The sequence below is a fragment of the Centropristis striata genome, chromosome 8, assembly GCF_030273125.1.
Source record: "Centropristis striata isolate RG_2023a ecotype Rhode Island chromosome 8, C.striata_1.0, whole genome shotgun sequence".
NCBI classification, from domain to species: Eukaryota; Metazoa; Chordata; class Actinopteri; order Perciformes; family Serranidae; genus Centropristis; species Centropristis striata.
In genome coordinates this window covers 32,843,084-32,862,574 of record NC_081524.1, presented here as the reverse complement: position 1 = coordinate 32,862,574, position 19,491 = coordinate 32,843,084, and the positions used below count along the sequence as shown (strand labels likewise).

At 38.5% G+C, this 19,491-nt stretch overlaps 1 protein-coding gene across 2 annotated transcripts in view; it reads right to left on the bottom strand.

Moving 5' to 3' along the window:
• Positions 1-19,491, bottom strand: part of ulk4 (unc-51 like kinase 4) — a 91,695-nt gene that overhangs the window by 34,850 nt on the left and 37,354 nt on the right. For both annotated transcript variants that reach the window (XM_059340189.1, XM_059340188.1), the window contains 9 exons: positions 18,558-18,685; positions 11,952-12,085; positions 11,423-11,544; positions 10,988-11,044; positions 10,538-10,589; positions 9,935-10,029; positions 7,241-7,292; positions 6,042-6,246; positions 4,423-4,515 (listed from right to left, as the gene is read on the bottom strand). In XM_059340189.1, the coding sequence (XP_059196172.1) occupies positions 4,423-4,515; positions 6,042-6,246; positions 7,241-7,292; positions 9,935-10,029; positions 10,538-10,589; positions 10,988-11,044; positions 11,423-11,544; positions 11,952-12,085; positions 18,558-18,685 (938 nt within the window). The remainder of the gene's footprint in view (positions 1-4,422; positions 4,516-6,041; positions 6,247-7,240; positions 7,293-9,934; positions 10,030-10,537; positions 10,590-10,987; positions 11,045-11,422; positions 11,545-11,951; positions 12,086-18,557; positions 18,686-19,491) is intronic.

The following is a 19,491-nucleotide window of genomic DNA, read 5'->3' as shown; positions in this document are numbered from 1 at the left end:
TCGGTGTGTGAATGAATTCCCAATGGTGGCAGGTGGCACCTGTGTGCCCTCGTAGCCTCGGCCACCAGTATGAATGTGAGTGTGAATGGGTGAATGAGTGTAGTGTAAAGCACTTTGGATAAAAGCGCTATATATGTGCACCCCATTTACTATTTACTTTGCTTTAGTTTGTAGAATCTCTACAGCGAGAAACAGCATGGGCAGTTCTTCCACCATTATTGTTATGCTGCAGTTGCTCACTGTACGAAAAGTATCGGCTGCTAAATGTAAACAAACGAACGTCACTTACTATACACATACTCTGCTGCATACATACTTACATCCTCGCTGCTCTGTTACACGCCACTACTGTCTCCTCCCACTTCATTACGCAATGCTGGACCGCAATGTGAATGGACGTCAGTGTTACACAGTTGTGGAATCAGTATGAATATCATAAGGCGAAAAGCCGACACAACCCCTTTTGGCAATATAGCGGGACCTTTCCGGAAACGCAGCCTGAAAGGGGCTTAAAGTTGATCAGATAAACAGCTGTCAAGAATATTGAAGGAAAAACAGACACACTCCTTCTATTTAAGTTAGATTCTTGAGTTAGGCCATAACTGAGTTGCTATCAGCACACTGATCTACCGATCTAACAGTATTTAAATGCATTTAAAAGATGTTTCTTTTTTGATGAACAGTACCAATCTCCATACTGAGAACACAACCAGGTTACTTCTAGAAGTATCTTCTAGCTGTTGTTGACCAACCATGATCACTGAATCCTGAAATCAATGATGCATCTTATATATAGATCTGTACCTGATGTTAGACCTTAAATGTAGGAGTAAATGTGTGTGTGTGTGTGTGTGTGTGTGTGTGTGTGAGTGTGTGAGTGTATCTGTGTTTGTGTTTGTGTTTGTAGATGTGATGGATGGCCTCCCATTAGGAAGGTGACAGGCAGAGAGATGAGAGGACAGACGAGGCCAGCGCGACATGATAAACTGGACCACCTTTAAACGACCAGCCATACATCAATAGACACAGTGCACAATACCAGACATTGAACAACCCACAGCACAGCAGACTGCCTATAATAGAGCAAACACACAACACAAACCTTACCGTGTTAGTCATTCATTGTCAGTATTAGCTTCAAAGGATATAAAACTATCCCATGATGGAGATCAACTGAGCTAGGTTAACCTCTGCTTTACTAGTCAATAATTCTGCTGTCTGCCATATTTGTAGCTCTAAAGCTTAAATTTGGGATAATTTTTAAAGGACATAGTGGACCTTGTTTTTTCAGTTGAAAAGATCATAAACATGAAAGATACAGTCAGCAGGTTATATCTTAGCATTTGGAAGTTTTTGTCACTGAAAGGTTCTTCCCTTGAGGATTGTACAATTATTTACAAATGACACACCTTAATGAGTTTCTGTATCATCTAACGAATATTTAAAAACATTCTCATGCCTTCATTCACACCAGAGAGAAGTGCAGTAAAACAGGCTGTTACATGCAATTACAGACTTTTAGCGTGTGAAAATGACCACCTTGGTGTTGTTAACACCTAATGATTCCACTTTTCTCTGGCTAAGAGAGACTTAGGTGTCCAAATGGCTCTAGCAATTTGATGATGTAATGATTTTGCAAGGTTGAGTCTATGTCAAGCTATTAACTTTATAAATAAAGTTTGAACTAATGATAAAAGGAAAAACACACAGAAAAGAATTATGAGTTGTCTAAGATAAAGATTATTCTACAATCACCATATAATAACCAAACCGCTTAATTTAAGAGAACATACCTGATACTTGGTTGATAAGCATGGCATGTGTGAGAAGCCTTGGCTTACCACACACTGGCACACAGACATACATATGAGGACATGCAAACATACTTAACACACATATGTAACCACACAGCATAAGGTTCTTTGGCTAAAGGTCATAGTAAATGTAGTTGTTTGAAGGTGTGTCTGGGCTGTGATAATGCAGAGAGAAACAGCAGGCTGCCTTCCTAACGTTAATGTCCCCAATTTACCATCTAATTACCGCTCGGCTGGCTTCATAGCCACACTTATCTAACCAAGACCCAGGCAATTTAATTTCTGATTGTATAACCGCAGTGATGGAGGGAGAGTTGTGGAGAGAGGGCACAAAGAAAGACAGAAATGTGGACTAATGTTAATAAATTAGAGATGGTGAGAGAAAAAGAACGAGGGAGACAGAGAAAAATGTAAAATATTGTTAATAATGTCAGAGGAAGAAGAGTGAGAGAAAAACACAGATGTAGAGAGAAGAGTGCTGACACCAATTTGAAAAGTTCACGTCACTCTACTTGTGTCAGGGAAAGAAGGGGATGAGGAGAGGTGGAGGAGGAGAAGGATGGAGACGAGAGGGGGTAATATTACTGATAAGAGAAGTAGGGGAATATTCAGCTATGAGGGTGAACTTTGAACTGTGGGAAGGGGTGGGGGTGGATGGAGATGGAGGAAGAGTGGGATATTAGTGATAAGAGGTTTGTTGAGTTGGTATTGCTTAAGTAGATAAACTAAGTGGATGGAAGCAGGAACAGGAATGAGGGAAGGACAAAATAGAAGGTTAACAATCATGGTTGTTGTAAATTAAAGGTAAAATGTGCCAATTTTCAATCTTATCTAGCACAGAGGCATAAAGTGTGGAAAAAAAAATCTTCAGTTCTCGCTGGTATTCTTTGTCTGTGGGGAGCAGTTATAAAAATCTATTGATTAACCTGAACCCAGCGGCATCATTTGACATGCCAGCAATGTTGGGAGGATTATTTTTAAACCTTCTTCCATTAGAGATTACTCATAATGACTCATGCAGTGTAATTTATAACAGATTTAATGAGATTACCTAAATCAAGTAATGTGAAAACAAATACAAAAACAAATTTCTGACAGTGTCCTGGCTCTGTGTCTCCTCTGCCATTGTTACTTGCCAGCTGCTCCGCCAAGGTCATTCCCTATGACAATGTTAATAAAACTGAAAAACTAAGTGGTGTGTCCGCCCTGTGATTTAGATCTGCTCCATAATTTAATAGGTTCTTTCGTGACCTATGCTACACCTTTTCACCACGTTTCATGAAAATTGAGCCATTTGTTTTTCTGTAACGCTGCAGACAAACACACCACACTGATAACCTCCTACCCAATGTTACCTTTCCCTCTGTAACTCAATTAATCTCCCTGTCCATCTATTTCCTCCTTCCATATTTCCTTCCTCCCCTCCATCCACTCCTCTATCCCCTCTCTCTGCCTCCTCTTTTTCCCCTCACCTTCTGTCTCTGTCAACAGCTGAAAAGAGAAGACAGATGACCAGAGAATCAAGACTTACTGACAGCTGCTGTCAGGATACATCTATCAAACATAAATATATCAGTGCACGACGGTGGCATGCACGCACGCACACACACACACATACACACACACACACACACACACACACACACACACACACACACACACACACACACACACACAGGTGAGTCATCTCATGGTGAGACTGGGTATCAGCAGATTCTCTGTGCAACCAAACCAGAAAACACATCATTACCTCTTTTTATGTCAGTGTCAGATGACTGCTTCCCCGAGACATGTTTTTAAATTCCTGAATAGCGATTTACTTTAACATTATATGGTAGTGAATCTTACTTTAACGCCGGCAGTAATTTTGTCTTAGTGTCGTATATTTAAAGAGCGTGCAGTGCTCCTTTTAACAATCTCTTCAGGAGGAACGAGTGCGCAGATATATCAGCACAACATGTCAAGTGTTTACACAGCACCTCATGCCTGCCACTAAACTGATTACTAATGTAGAAAACACTGGCTTTAAGAGGGGTGAGCAAGATCACTGCAAATAGTGTGGGTGTGTGTGTGTGTGTGTGTGTGTGTGTGTGTGTGTGTGTGTGTGTGTGTGTGTGTTTGTGTATTTATCCATGTGTTTATGTATGTGTGGTTGCGAATAAAAAACAGTTAGTAATGATTCACAGTGCTGAACTGGGAAAGACTGGCCTTGGCATTAATACATTACACATTGAGCACCTAAAATGTGCCCGGGTGTGTTTGTGTGTGTGCCTGCCAGGACTGTAAAACACCTCAATACAACCAAAACTTGATCTTGGATAGAGAAACAGAAAGGTTGAGTTGAGTGTATCTCCAGTTAACAAAGGTACAGCGCACATACCATTTTAGTTACAATAAGAAGGAATAATGTATGTGAAGAAGTGGATCCATGTATAAAAGAAAAGGCTGACCAGCTTCTATAGAGCAGGTTTGTTCATTAGTTTGTGCTGCTGTACATAGGACTGCTTCATAAAGGTGTAATACACAGTTGTCTGAACTCTCCAGTGTGTTATGTTAAAAATACTTGTGATGGTACTCTAACATCAGATTTTGGTACTGAGTTTATTACCTGGAGATGTGCGTGCTGTGTTCAGTCATCGATACCAGCAGTTTGAGAGCGTAGAGCGGGATCGGCTCTGACGCCTGAAGAAGAGACTCATACCTAGACATAAACATGCATGAGTACAACATTCGGCTTTCATAGTGTTAATAATTAATGTACTGTTCTGATCATTAGTAACAGAGTGTAAACTGAAACAGATCTAGGGAGAGGGGTGGAGGAGAGGGGGAGGGGAGAACTAGAGTTATAATAAGAGATGGAGAGAAAGGGAGATTTGAGAAGGGGGGCAGAGGAGAGAATCTGAGAGGCAAAGGGGGGTGGGGGGGTGTGATGAGAAGAACTGGGGGTGGAAATAAAGGTGAACAAGAGGTAACCGTAACACATGAGGCAACCAAGACTGAAAAGTACATTTCAAAAAGGGGAATAAAAATACTAACGGTATAGGAGGAGAGAGTATAGATCCACATTGAGCGTATGAAGAAAAGCGGGAAAACACATGAAGAATGTCAACTTCTATTTTGTATTTTTTGTTACTCTGTCATGATGTGAACTTCTGCGAACTGCATTTGTCTGGTTCTGCTCTCCACAGATTGTACGCTCATTTGATGCCAACACTCATAAAGACAGATGCTTGTCAGTAGCTGTATCTAACAAGTATGAGGATGTGACGTGAACCCACAGAAGCAGGCACAATGTACCCCATATATTCAATATAAAAGTGCGAGATGCATCAATATTGGATGGGTCCAGACCTTTGAATCCACCCACTCCACCAAGTTCACTGATTTGTCTGGCAACATAACATTAAACACAAATTTCTTGGTTGAAAAACAATTGATCCAATGAGTGTCGAGGGGGGACTATCAATGAGACAATCAGCACCACAGGCAGGTCTAACGCCATAGCAAAGCTTTGTGATAGAAACAAGGCGTGTCTCCTCACCACCAGCTTAAATTATAGGTTCCCAAAACACCTGCTGAGATAATTTCCCCAGGAAAAAGGAATCTGACCTCTTGGTAGGAAGCTGGTCCAGAAGTCCCTTCACAAGGGCAATCTCTGGGATCAAACAGGGGGTAATGACAACAATAAAGACTCCTATAATCAAGATAGACGCTATTATCAAGGCTATTATGTCTTCTGGCGTGTTTTTTCAATATCGCCCCAACATCATAGTTTGTTTTAGCCTTGCTCTGCTCCAAAAGCCTGGCAGAAATGGAGTGTAACAAATTGACTATTCTGTCTGATACAGGGGGCTGCAAAAGGTATAGAGTAAGGTTTATTCCAGTATTACCAGGATTATAATAGTGGTGCCAGGAGGTGTGAATGCCGGGGTCAAACGGTTAAGAACATTTGAGGGGTTAATATGTTATAATTGATCTTTTATACAATCAATAAAATACATTGAATCTATGCTGGTATCACATCTCTGTTTTCATTTCAACAAAACAGGACTTTACTTCCTCTAAAGCTCAGCTCTGACGTTATCACCTGCTGTCTAGCTACAAAGGTTTAGACTGTTTCTGACCTGGCAGCCAGTGTACTCCAGCTGTTTGTCTGTGTACAGCTAGAATTTACTGAAAAAGTGTGGCAAGTACAAGGATAGGACTTCATGAAAGAGTCTGACCAACCTTGGAAGCAGAGATTTAGTGATGAGAGCTGAGATTTGATCACAGGAGCTTCCATCATCAACTCCTTCTGCTTTCCTTCCTACTTCCTCTCTTCTCTTTTTCTTTTCCTCTGTCTCCTCATCTTCCTGAGTCTCACCATTTTCCTGGACCAGCAGGACAAGACTGAGTTCGGACAGCACCTTCAAAACAAACACAGACCACTCCACTGCAGCACGCACGCACACACACACACACACACAGAAAATTGTTATATAAGTAGTAGCTTTTGGCTACATCTTTAAAAAAAATAATGAATGTTTTGCTAATTTTTATGAAAAGGTCTATAAGTCACAGGGTGGATGTGATTTTCCAAGAATCTGGGACTGCCCGTATTGTCGAGTGAGTCTTCCTCTTCTCTGGATACATATAATTTGTGGCTGGGAGAATTGTCAAACACTTTACATCTAGAGAGACTGAGATTCTATAACAAAGGTAGAGGAGCTAAGTTTGATAAAACATGGGACCCAGTATTGAATTATCTTAAAAATGTGATCTTATAGACTGGCTATTGCATAAAACCTCACAGTGCAAATGAGTATGATTTTGTATATGTCGAATTAATTCTTTTTTTGTCGTTGCTACTTTTAGAGGTTTTTGTTTATAGTATCCATCTATAACATGGAATATTGTTGTAATCCAAGATGTGCTGTGTTCTGTATGTTATGTGACCTTTGTTAAGTGTTCTTTTTCTGTTTTGTTTTGTCTCTTGAAAATTAATAAACATATTTCTTAAAAAAAAAATAAAGCCTGTGCCACAGAAGTAACATAAGACAGTATAATATTACACTACATTGCAATATGCTGTACCAATACATATATACTGCAATATATATATACATACAAAAATAAGCTCTTTTACAATAATTTAGTGTGACATAACAGGTAACAAGAAAACCCAGTATCAATGGCCTACACAAAACACAGATGTCATTTTACCTTTGAGAAACTAATGTCTGCATGGTGAGTGTTTTAACCATTCAGCTTAACCAAGCCCCTATCTTTCTAAACCTTCTGTCCTACTATTCCCCATGTGTCATTTCCTCTGTTCCTTCTTCTTCCTAACTCCCTCTTCCCTCACTCTGACATTTGCTTCTATTTCCACATCTCTTTTCTCTCACTCTCTTTTTCCTCTCTCAAAAATTACCCTCTATCTCCCTTACCGTTTCTGCTGAAAGCCAGTGTTGTCAGAGGAGGCAGGACGGCATCTACAACCTTCAAGAGACATAAACGGACAAAAACATTTACACATTTCATTCCGTTTTCCTTTACTAGGGTACTCTGTAAAAAGCTGATTACATTTTTATTAAAGCAATTCTAGAATCTGGCACAATTACAACCTGGTTTTATAGAAGTGCATCTGAAGATAAGGTCTTTGTGATGTTTCAGTGACATAAAACAAAATTTTGGTACAGGCTGAAAATCTGTTATAGTAAAAAAAATAACTTGAGAAAATGTAACAGCAAAACCATTGCAAATATGCTGAGGGGTTTAATATGTAAAGGTTCATATTTAATATCATATCTAATATAGAAATATTCTGGGTATATGTAATAGTTCAATTTGGCCCTGTGTTCTCTTATTTTGAGGGGAGAAAAAGCATATCAATAAAAGCAATTTCCGGCTTTCCTCTGAAAAGACTACTTATTATACATCAAATCTGAAAACAGGATATATTTTTAGATTAAGCTGAATAGAAGAAAGTGCACTATATTAATTCAGTGGGCATCAACCACACAGACCACTGTCACAGAGGATCAAATTACTATGGAAATACACTGTTGAATGAGCTCTTTGATTAAGCGCACACACACACACACACGCAAATGTACTTCCGCAGTGTCAAAGTCTTTATTTAGGCACGAATCTGTCATCCATGAATTTGCATGATTACAAGTATTACCATAGAAACAACACTAATGCTGAGTGAGTGTGTGTGAGGTCATTACATTGAAAGCCAGAGCGAGGAAACTACAAAGGATGTTGTCCACCACTTAATGGTGTGCGTATTAATATCACAACCTTCAAAAGACTGGAAAGAGTGATAGTGTGTGTGTGTGTTTGTGTGTTTGTGTGTGTGTGTGTGTGTGTGTGTGTGTGTTTCTCTGAACTGTGAACTATGGGTGACATGTCCCCTCACTGTCTAAAATCCTTTCTTGTCCCGATTTTCTGATGCGGTTTCTGGCTCTCTTACCTACCCCTCTACCTGTTGTACAAGTTGTGCAAAAAACAGTTTTCCTATCACCACAAATGTAACTAGAGATGAATTTCCTTAACTTTGCTTCGTTGCCAATATAGAAATAGTAATATGCTGTTTCATCTGTATTCTCGCAGGACTTGAAAAGATGAAATGCTGTATATACTTTTTATTTCCCCCTTTTTACTATTGGCACAGGCAACAGCTGGTCTTCTGAAATTCTACTTCTGTTTCTTCTGGTAAACAAACCTCATGTGTAGTTTGTGCGCTGCCTAATCATAGTTGATTAGGCAGTGCACAAAACTACTTTTCTTTCAATAAACCTGCTGTGCTGAAGCTACTGTATCATTATTTTAACAACAAATAAGCTATTGTTAGCATGAAGCTCCTGGATAGAGATGGTAGTCTATAAAGAAGCTCAAGATATATTGGTCTTAGACTGAATGGCCCTGTTGAAAAGAGGATGGTAGTTTATTGTTAATCAACTTTCTCATAGCTGTAACTCAGTATCTGGTGTTGTACCGTATGTATTGTAACAAAACGTTGAGGCAATTCTTGAGTAAAAGCAGTTTTATACCTCTGTGTGTAAATAAATAAATGTTTAACCCTCAGTCTGTTTCTCTGAATATTACAATATGCTAACATAGCCCAAAAAGTAATGAACCAACCTTCGTGGCTGAATGCACATTTAGTGCAATAACATCATGCTCAGTGACTGAACTCTATTTATAAATTCCATTTGTTTACAGTTGTTAGTTCAGATTTTTAAAAGCTTGGTGCCAAGTCTGTACCCCATAAAGTGTTTTAAGTGTTCCATATCACAGTTCAATTGCACATTTAATCAACTGGGATACTTAGTGGATTGCTCCCCATCACTACTGAGTAATGCTTACATAGCTGAAATGTTTAACTTTTTAAGAACAAATTTAACATTTTACCAGTGAAAGTGGCGGTTGTAAAAAACAGAAAGCAAGAAAAAGAGGGTTATAGAGGGAAGACTTATTTAAAACTTTACTTTGTGAGAAGGATTCAGAGATGTAAACTCACTCAAACATGACTGTGTGTCCTTGTCTAGCGGGCTATAAAAGTTAATCTGAGCTGGCTGGTGGTAATTAAAGTGTCTTCCTGTGTTATTGACTATCAGTAGCAGCAAACCTCCTCTTTGCTCCTTTCCTCTATTCCTCAACTCTTTTCTTTCCTCTCCCTCCATCCTGTCTGCTTCCTGCTGCTCTCAACTTCCATACGTCAATAGTCATTAAACACAATCTGATCTCCCTATCCTATGCACATACACGTACACAGAAACACACAGAGACACACACAGATCTGATGAGGCTCTGTTGGTTCAATAGTTGATTAGTTTCTTGTCTAATAGCGCACAAGTTGAACCTCTGTCCTCACACCACAAACAGGCAGGTTTAGTAGACTGGAAGACACACACTGAATAGAAAACCAGGCGCACCATATGAAATGTTCAAATACTGGAGATATTCGTGCATACACCTAAAAAATCGTATAGCAACAAACTCTGCAAGCCTTCTATCACAGCAAAGCAACTCATTTATTACTATTATTTTGCTTCATGAATAAATTGTAACGGCTGTATCACGTCGACAGGCAGAAAGCTAGTTGCATATTTGCTTGCATGCATAGTACTTACAGCACTGTGATGTGGAGTGATGAGAGCATGGTGCTGACTCAGGACTTCCACAATGGTCAGAGATGTCCTTATCAACTCCTCACAAACTGCTGCACCTAAAGGAAAACCAAATATCATTCAGTGCTACAGAATAATCTCAATAAACGATGACCCACAGGCTGACCAGTAACGGAGCTCCCTGTAAAGATGGCTGGGTGTATTACATTTGTACTATGGCTGATCCTGCACCTTGGTTCATGCTCAAGCATTTCAAATTCAATTTGATTTTTCACATATTCACATTTATTTCTTAGAATTGAAAAGTGACTGGGGAGTTTAAGTACAACCTTCACAATTAAACTGTATATGGTAAAAAAAAAAATTCACTAAGTGATGTTGTTTTTCAACTGCAAAATTGAATTTAAACAGAGAAACACCCTGATTATAAAATGTCAGTTCTAAGGGGAGAGGAAGCAGATTAAGCCAAACTAAGGCACATAAAAGCACCCAGTGAAAATAATGATTGATGAACATAAAGATTAAACAATGTAAAGAAATAAAATATAGAACGTAGATCCGTTTTTAACATGTATAAACATTTTAATAAATAAGAAAGTAACTTACCCAAAGCACTAGCTAGATTTGTTTCATTGGACTCGATAGAGGTGATATAGTTCTGAGAGAAAGAGAGGGAGAGAGAGAGAGAGAGAGAGAGAGAGGGTAGAAATTATAAACTAAATACTACAGCATTACAGCACTACTACTACTTTAGTACACTGTAATCAGTGATTTTTGCTTTTCATTAGACATGCACAGATCTCTATATGTGCTGTTGTGTGGTGGTATAGGTTTCGAGATTTCTTTCTGCCATAATATTGAAGGACTGCAATGAATATGGTACTGCTTTTTATGATATCTTAACATGCCTTAACATTGGAATACCACATTATTTTCAAAAATGTCAAATTCATTCAAAATGTCAGTGCATGCTAGTTTGAAGTGTTATTTGTTGCCTTTAGTTTGTAAAACAATCACTCTGCTGAAGAGGCAAAGAGTCCTTATCTAAACACTTACCAGTAGCAATCCAATTTGAGCAAGAAACTCTTCAGTTACAATTTGAGATCTAAAGACCTGTGAGAGGACAGATAATCAGTCACATGGGCAAAGAGACAACTAAGAGAAAAAAAGAGTGAAGAGTAGGAATACAAACATCATTCTTCTTGCAAGCTTTTATATACAACCCCAACTAATATACAGCGTCACAGCACCTTCTGTAGCCAGGCACATCTTTCTCATCTTCCTCTAACCTGAAATAAGTAGTTCATAACATGTTTGGTAACAGGCCCACTCACCCCGGCAACAATGACAGTTATAACAATATACTGTTTCTTAAATAATTTACTTTTTGAATGCACAATGGGCGATGCTGTGCTGAAATAAGGATGGGAGAGAAAATATATAAGGATAACCTTGCACACAATAGTGCTAGAACACTAAAACTCAAGTTACCTGTGATGAAAGAAGTTCCAGCACTACAGACATTGTAGGCAAAGTGTGTTTAAGCTGTCTGCTCTGAGCTGTCGATGGATGTCTCCTCCCAATCACACCTCGTAATGCACATAAGACATCCTCTGGAGAGGAGAGGAGACAACACAGGGACACAGGAGGAGATGAGAATGGATCATCTGGATTTAATGTAATACAAAAGTAGTTTATCGTAAAAAATCTCATACATACTTTAACCCATTGACGCCTAAAACTTCCTGTAAAACCTCTGGGCGATTTTAAAATCAGCCCCTAAAACCTGAAGTTTTTTTGGAAATTCAACAGAAGTGCCAACACTTCCTACTAAATAATAGATTTTTCAGCCTCTGTAGCAGATAGAAATTAAATTCAAAAAGTATTTGAGAGCTTATACAAATACTACAAAATAACTTATCCGCTTTCCAGGCTTCAATGGGTTAAAAAATGTAGCACAAAGGGAAGAGCACATAATGTGTGTGTGTGTGTGTGTGTGTGTGTGTGTGTGTGTCTGTACCCAGTATCAGTGGTGCAGTGCTACTCAGATGTACAATCAGTAAATCCAGACACTGAGACAGGTATCCTGATTGGCTGGTGTTCTCTCTGAGGGGAGTGGCCTTACGCAGGTCTCTCTCCAGGTGCATCACAAGTCTGGACAGAAACATACACACACACATGTATGTCACAAAATGTATGTGACATTACCATAGATTGGATAAAGAAATGGACGTCCCTTCCAGCTCTGAAAAGTGAAGCCAAACTGACTTATACCTGCATCATTTCTTATCGCCAGCAGAGGGTAACCCCAGTGGGAGTTGGTTAACGAGTTGGTTGTTAATTTCTTTCCTGAAATTACATTTTGTTCTAAGCCTATTAGCTAGCGTTATCTAGTGACTTAGCATTGGCTATGCAGTACCTGGTAACCGCCCTCTCTTCCAAATATGGTCACTTATGGCAACACAAGAAAATTAAAAACAAAATAGCAACTGCCAAACCGCCAAAATGCCAAGCTCATGGTTTCAAAATGGTGGTCCACAAACAAATGTGTTAAGTCACAGGGGCTAAATTCCCTCTAGCATATGCATAAACATTAATATTTTAAAGAGAGATGATTTATTTTCATTTTCATCTTATTTATGTTAATCTACTGCGCTACTCAATGTGAGTTGCTAAGAAGAATTGACTTGATGACTAACATGTAAAAAAAGATGATGAAATGATGAAGGCATACTAACAATATGACTCTCATCAATGAGCTATAAAATGTTGACAGGCTGCATTAAAAACAGGGCAAGGAGATTGGCTCAGAGACAGACAGACAGACAGACAGACAGACAGACAGACAGACCAGCCCTGAATTCAACAACATTTTTATTCTTGTCAGACTGCTTGTATTGAGCAGTAATCAATATTATTCTATTCACAAATTCATAGCAGAGAGGAAAGGTTACCACAGCTAACTGATTTTCATTACTTACACAAACATACCAACCTATGTGTGTGAAAGCACACACAAGCATAAAAAGCATGAATGTAGAAACATTGAGAGAGATTCAGAGAGGTCGTGTTAGTTAACAAATATTGATTCTGAGCTTTAGAGTGGGAATGGTGCAGGGGGAGTGAGGGATTACAAATTCAGTATTTTTCCTCATAATGTTGCATAAAAGATTAGCAGCCATGGTTCACAGTAATACAGAATCCAACACTGCTATTGTTATAATATTTAGGGTCCAGTGCATTTCAGGGGTGCTCTAATAGTAATTGCTGGATTTTATTCATGGGTTTGTCATGGATTAGCGATTGGCAATAACTTGTTAAGTGCTTGTTAAAGGTATTGCATAAATATATTGATATAATTATTAACAACAATGCTAAATGAAAACATACAACATAAAGGAATTCTGTGCAGTGGAAGCACAGCATCACAATCCATCCAATAGTTGTGACATAGACACAAATGTCAACCTGCAGGTGGTGATAAGGCGCTAAAATCCTAGGATCACCAAAGTCAGGAACATTAATCGTCAGGAACCTGGTCTCACAGGAATCCGTGAAATAGCCACGGATTTGCTTAACTCAAAATCCGTGGAATAGCCACGGAATCACTCAAATTTCCTTGAAACTGACATGGATTTCGCTACAATGCAAGTTAATGACAGTCATATCCCGTGGCTATTCCATGGATATTTTTTCCTATTGGTTTGTTCCAAGTCACGTGACTTTCAAGGTCCTGGCGGTCAGAACAAAAAACATTGCGGACTGCTCTCTCATTTTTAATGAAAAAAATCAATATTTTGACTTGGTTTCTGCATAAAAATGGATTTTGATCACATTTCTAGCGAGAAATATATGTTTTATTTTCTAAATATTCACTCAGTGAATGTACATAATCACTTTGTATGTTGGAATAGCCACGGGATATGACTGTCATTAACTTGCATTGTAGCGAAATCCATGTCAGTTTCACGGAAATTTGAGTGATTCCGTGGCTATTCCACGGATTTTGAGTTAAGCAAATCCGTGGCTATTTCACGGATTCCTGTGAGACCATGTTGATCGTCAGGTAACCATAAAGCTCTGTAAAAAAATGTGCCTCAAATAGAAGCTTGTTTGTTGAGTTATTGTACGTGAAAGGCCCATTTTACATGTTTTCAGTCAAGGTAAAGGTGATAGTAGCTTTGTGAACAGAACATGTGTTTGAATTTTAGTTTTGGCTGACCCTTTTGTTTACATTTGGTTTAAACACAAATCATATGACGACCTCACCAGTCTCATAATTATGTCTTTCCATTACTGTACAGGTCAAAATGTCTCTCTGCATAGTTATTTACCTTTCTGTCTCTCTAGCCAGCTCTCTGCCTGTTTCCCGTCTGTCTGCCTATTTGTCTCCCTGCTAGACTTATGCCTGTTCCTTGGTAAGTCTTGCAGCCATTTTTTTCCAATTGCTAAATAAAGAGAGACAAACTTGCCACCTCTCTGTCAGTCGCTGTGGGAGACTCACAAAGTACTCACACACAACTGACCTACAAGTGGCCTGCTCTGTGTGTGTGTGTGTGAGAGACTGTGTGTGTTGAAAGCCATCATCCTCCACTCCCAATGGCAATCTTGACACTTCCTCAGTGAGGCCTGCACAAGTTTATCTCATACAGACAAAAACATGTACACACACACAAACACACATATTTTCACGCCACTGAGGAGCTAATTAAACACAACGTGCCTGGGTGAGAGCAGGACTGAGAGAAAGATGTGTGCCTGTGTGTGTGTGGTTGAATCATGCAGAGTGCTCGGTGGGAGAGAGACAGGCAGGTCAACGCTGACAGCTCTAACACAGCGAACAGAGGCAGAGCAAGTAAGAGGGATACAGGGAATGTGTGTGTGTGTGTGTGTGTGTGTGTGAGGGAAGGAGACAGACCAGTGTGAGAAAGAGAAAATACAACCACCTCAACTATGACATGTAAAAAAGAGGCTGTGCTTTTAGGAATTTAGTTATTCTCATATCTAATTATAAGAAAGCAAAACCATAACAGAGCTACAATAATAAATGCACTATATGATGCTCTGGCATAAGACGGTGATGTCAGAGGATGGTAAATGGACTGCATTTGTATAGCACTTTTCTGGTCATAGCAACTACTCAAAGAGCTTTTACACTACAGATCAGTATTTAGCCATTCACACACACATTAATACACGGATGGCCGATGTTACCATAACAAGGTAACATTAACAATACGCATTCATACACTGTTGGAACAGCCATCAGGAGTAATTTTGGGTTCAGTATCTTAACTCAAGGATACTTCAACATGTAGACCGCCATAGCCAGGGATTGATCCAGCTGCCTTTCAATCAGTGGGAACCACTCTACCATCTGAGCCACAGCTGCTCCATCATGCTGCTTTATATCCAATTCCTGTTGCAAACAATTTGGAAATAGATTTGGAAACAAACTGTTTTCCTAAGGTTGCTTTATGTGATATTGCTGGATCGGTCCACAACTGATTTATTTTAATTATTACCAGATAATAGTATCTCTTTTATTTATTTTGTGTATTACATTGTGGGACATAAGTGTTCATCATAGCCACACTCCAAAAACAAGTGAATTCATCTTACATAATGACAAGTTTAAGGACACATACTTTTGTCAGAACACGCTACACACTCAAAACCCAATTAGTTCTGACAGAATGGGGACACAGCATATACTTTAAAATTGTGTATTAGTGTAAGACACTTAATATTCCTTGGCATTGTATCAAACTACATTTATGCTGACATAGGTGAGCTCCTCAACAGCTGCCAAGGAGAGGTTTTGTGATTATCAATCAAAGGTAATAAAATGGTGTATTCAGAATGGCACTCATCACTCACTCATTAAAAATATTTCTCAAATCATTTAAGTATTTGATTTTGTCAACAAGCCTAACTCTAACTAGCCTTAACCATACTCTTTCATGGGAATGTTAATTTGGCAGTTCATATGTGTAAAATGTCAGAGAGTGATAGTTGAGAAAGAAGAAAAGAGGGCGAAGTAGAGGGGGGAGTAAGACAGAAGCATTTCAATAAATAAAAAAAATAAAAAAAACTAAGCGAGAAAAAAGACAGAGAAGAGACAGCAGGGAGAGAGACAGTTGTGAGGATCCATATGTCAGTAATCTAGGGCATCTTTTTCAAACTGAAATACCAACTGGTCATAAATTACCAGGGGATTTGGCTGTGTATATATACAGAATATATATATCATGCATATGCAACTGATCATGTGGGCTATGCACATTCATAGCTGCAATCCAAGTTAGTGTGGGGTGAAACACAGGACAACCAGCTAATGAACCATTTGAAGTTGCAGTAAAGTTACAACATACAGCAGCAAAAAAACTGAATGTCCAGGGTACATACATTTATATTATCATTCCCACGGCTGCTGTGCTAGTTAACGCAAAGGTTACACAGAGTTCAACTGTCTTGCCGAAAGCCCCAAGCAGCATTTTTATGAAGGAAGCCTCTCTTCTAAAAAGCAATCTGCTTTAAATACCAGATAAAAGTGTTGAAAAGCAATCTCTGAGTGTTTGTATCAGAATGTGAAACCTCTGATAGATCTCTCCACAAAAGCATGCATGGCCTAATTTGTTGGTTTAATAATCTAATACATTTTTAACTCAGTGTATAGTTTAGCATATCCACACTAAGTCAATTGAATGTGGGAAAAAAGGCCTTTTCTGTCTGTCTTCATTAAACTGCTGCTTTTTAACACCCAAAAATCAAAGGTTTTTCCAAAATGATCTTCAGAGAAAAAACATTCTCTTTAATTTCTTTATATTTTCTCTTAATTTTTTGATGCCCCAAATGTTTTCAACCATCCAAATCTGCCCTCACCCGGGTGTGTTGAATGATGAGTCCCAAATGAGCATAATTGTTTGTTAGCATAGGTAACACAATACAAAGGCAGGTGTCGTGCTGTGTGCAAAAATTGGCACATTTGGAGAGATGCCACCAAAGAAAGGCTGTAAGGGGATGGACTTTAGCAGTAGTAGATAAACGTACTGTTCAATAAACTTAAACTTAGCAAACAGGGTTTTCCAGAGCAGCTGTTCAATAATAAATTGGAATATATTATAATCTAAATTAGATTTTTTTTATACTCTATTTTTTTTATGTTACTCAAATTGAAAACCTGGACAAACAATTTGTGGATTTTGAAAAACGAGATTATTACTATTTTATATCTCGGTAATTGTGGATACAGACAAAAGAAAAAGGAAATTTGATCATATTCACTTCCTGAATGAGGCCGAATGAGCATGCTCAGCAGGATCAGCTGCTGTGTGGCAGTACAGTTAAGAGGTCAACTTTCTATTGCCTGTAATCTCAAACAAATCGGTCATGCGTACACAAGACACTTTCACAAGTAGACAGTGTTTGCAGATTTACTCAATTATTGTAGATGTAGTCTCAGAGTGGGCTAATGCATACCATCCAGCCAGAATTAAAAATTCTTAAACCCAAAGGAGTTTCACATATTTCTTCCAAAGCAATCAATAAATCACACTAGCCATTCGAAACAACTCTAGGACCAACAGGATTACTTGACTGGAACAAGACATTGTTAAATATACACCAAATTAACGTCTTTGAGATTCAGAAAAGTGCTATATAAATTAAATATATTATTTTTATTTTTATTATAAAGTAATTGTGGAAGTTACATCAAATTCTATATCTTACAATAGAATAATATCACAAAAACAAAAAATGAAGCACAATTTTGGATTTGCCCCAACACACTGTGCAGTGAGGAGGGAATTTAGTTTGAGCTATAATGTAGCTGGGTAAGAGAATACAGTCTAAAAGCTACAGCTAAATAATTAAAGGGGAATCCCACCCTGAAATGGAATTCACAAATGGTATTTGTTTGTTCTCTAGCAGTTCAGTCTGTGTGTGAACATGGGCAACTACATTCCAGAGAAACTAATTAGCCAGTGGTCTGACAGACTGAGCGGAGTTATGAGTAAGCCTCACTGGTCCAAATCTCAGAACAGTCAGTCAGTAGGAGGATGCAGTGGATATACTATGTAGTAAGATACCATTTATATACACATCACTCTCAGGCAGCATAGAAACATACATATAACAGTGTTAAAAAAAGATAAAAAGAGACTCCTTAATCAACAAAATGAAATTGTAGACAAAAGTTGTAGCCTCCTCCGTAGTAAACAGAATAGATCGACTGATCAATAGTCTATTTAATCATACATGATGTATCATCTATTCCAGATCTGCCTCTGTGCTGGAAAGGGTCACATAGAGTGTTACTTTCTTGCCAAATCTTAATGCTTTCCTCCGGATGCTTTCAAAAGAAATCATATTCCCTAATTTGAAACACTGTGAATGATGAACTTAAGATATCCACGGCACGAGTGAGACAGTTCAACTTTCATACAACCATACATTGTCACAGCAAGTGACAAATTGTGAGCTACATTCTAGTTGTTGATCAATGAGTCAGCTAAAACAAATTTACATTAAAATATGGCTTGGATGATGTTCTGATTGCATATAACTGAGGGAAAGACATTGTCTAAGTGTACAACATATGAGTGCATGTGAGTGTATTTACCTGTGCTGGCAGCAGTATAGCAGTGTGTGTGTGTTTTCCTGTATCAGTAGCAGCAGTAGTAGTAATGTCTTGGCTCTTGTTACTGTGGATGGACTTTCCAGACAGCGCAGCACTTTCAACACCAAATCCTAAAATACACAAACACAAATTAATAAAGTGAAAGTGACTGGTTGTGAATGTTTCTGCTAATATACAGCCCAAGATGATTTATTCTGTAAGCGGGCTATATGGAAAAGACAAATAACACTGCATAGTAACACCAAAATGTGAACATGGTAACCTCCTGACTAAGAAGATTGATTGATTAATATTAAGTGAAAAAATGTTTGCACACTGTACACAGTAATATGAGGTAATACGCTTTTCAGTTTATCTTAATAAAATATAATATATTTAAATAATGTCGGCAAAGAAATATGAAATTAATCAATGTAACATTTTTCCTAAGGTGTTCAGAAAAAAAAGAAAATGCATCAAACTAACAGACTAGAACTTAATCAGCTCAGACTTCACATTATCACACATGCGCGCACACACAACACACATACACACACAAAAACAAACTTGTATGCCTACAGCTACTTTAGACTTCCATTCACTCAGCATAAACTCAGCAGCAATAACTGGTTTGAAAAATTTGTGACTGGCCAACATTCATTACCATTATCATTATCACCAACACCACACGCCTCTGACAGTGTGTGTGTGAGTTAATGTGAGAGAATGTGGATGCATGTGTGTTTATGGGGCGACACACCAAGTTAATTAATTTCAAAGCCCAGTTGTGTGTGCCTAGCTGATAAGTCCCTCCCCACTACCCATAATGCTCTGCTGAAGTAGAAGGCTGCAGCACGTTCATTCAGCCAATTAGCCCAGATACTGACACACTCTACAAATTAGCGTATGTGCAGGCAGGCACACACACACACACACA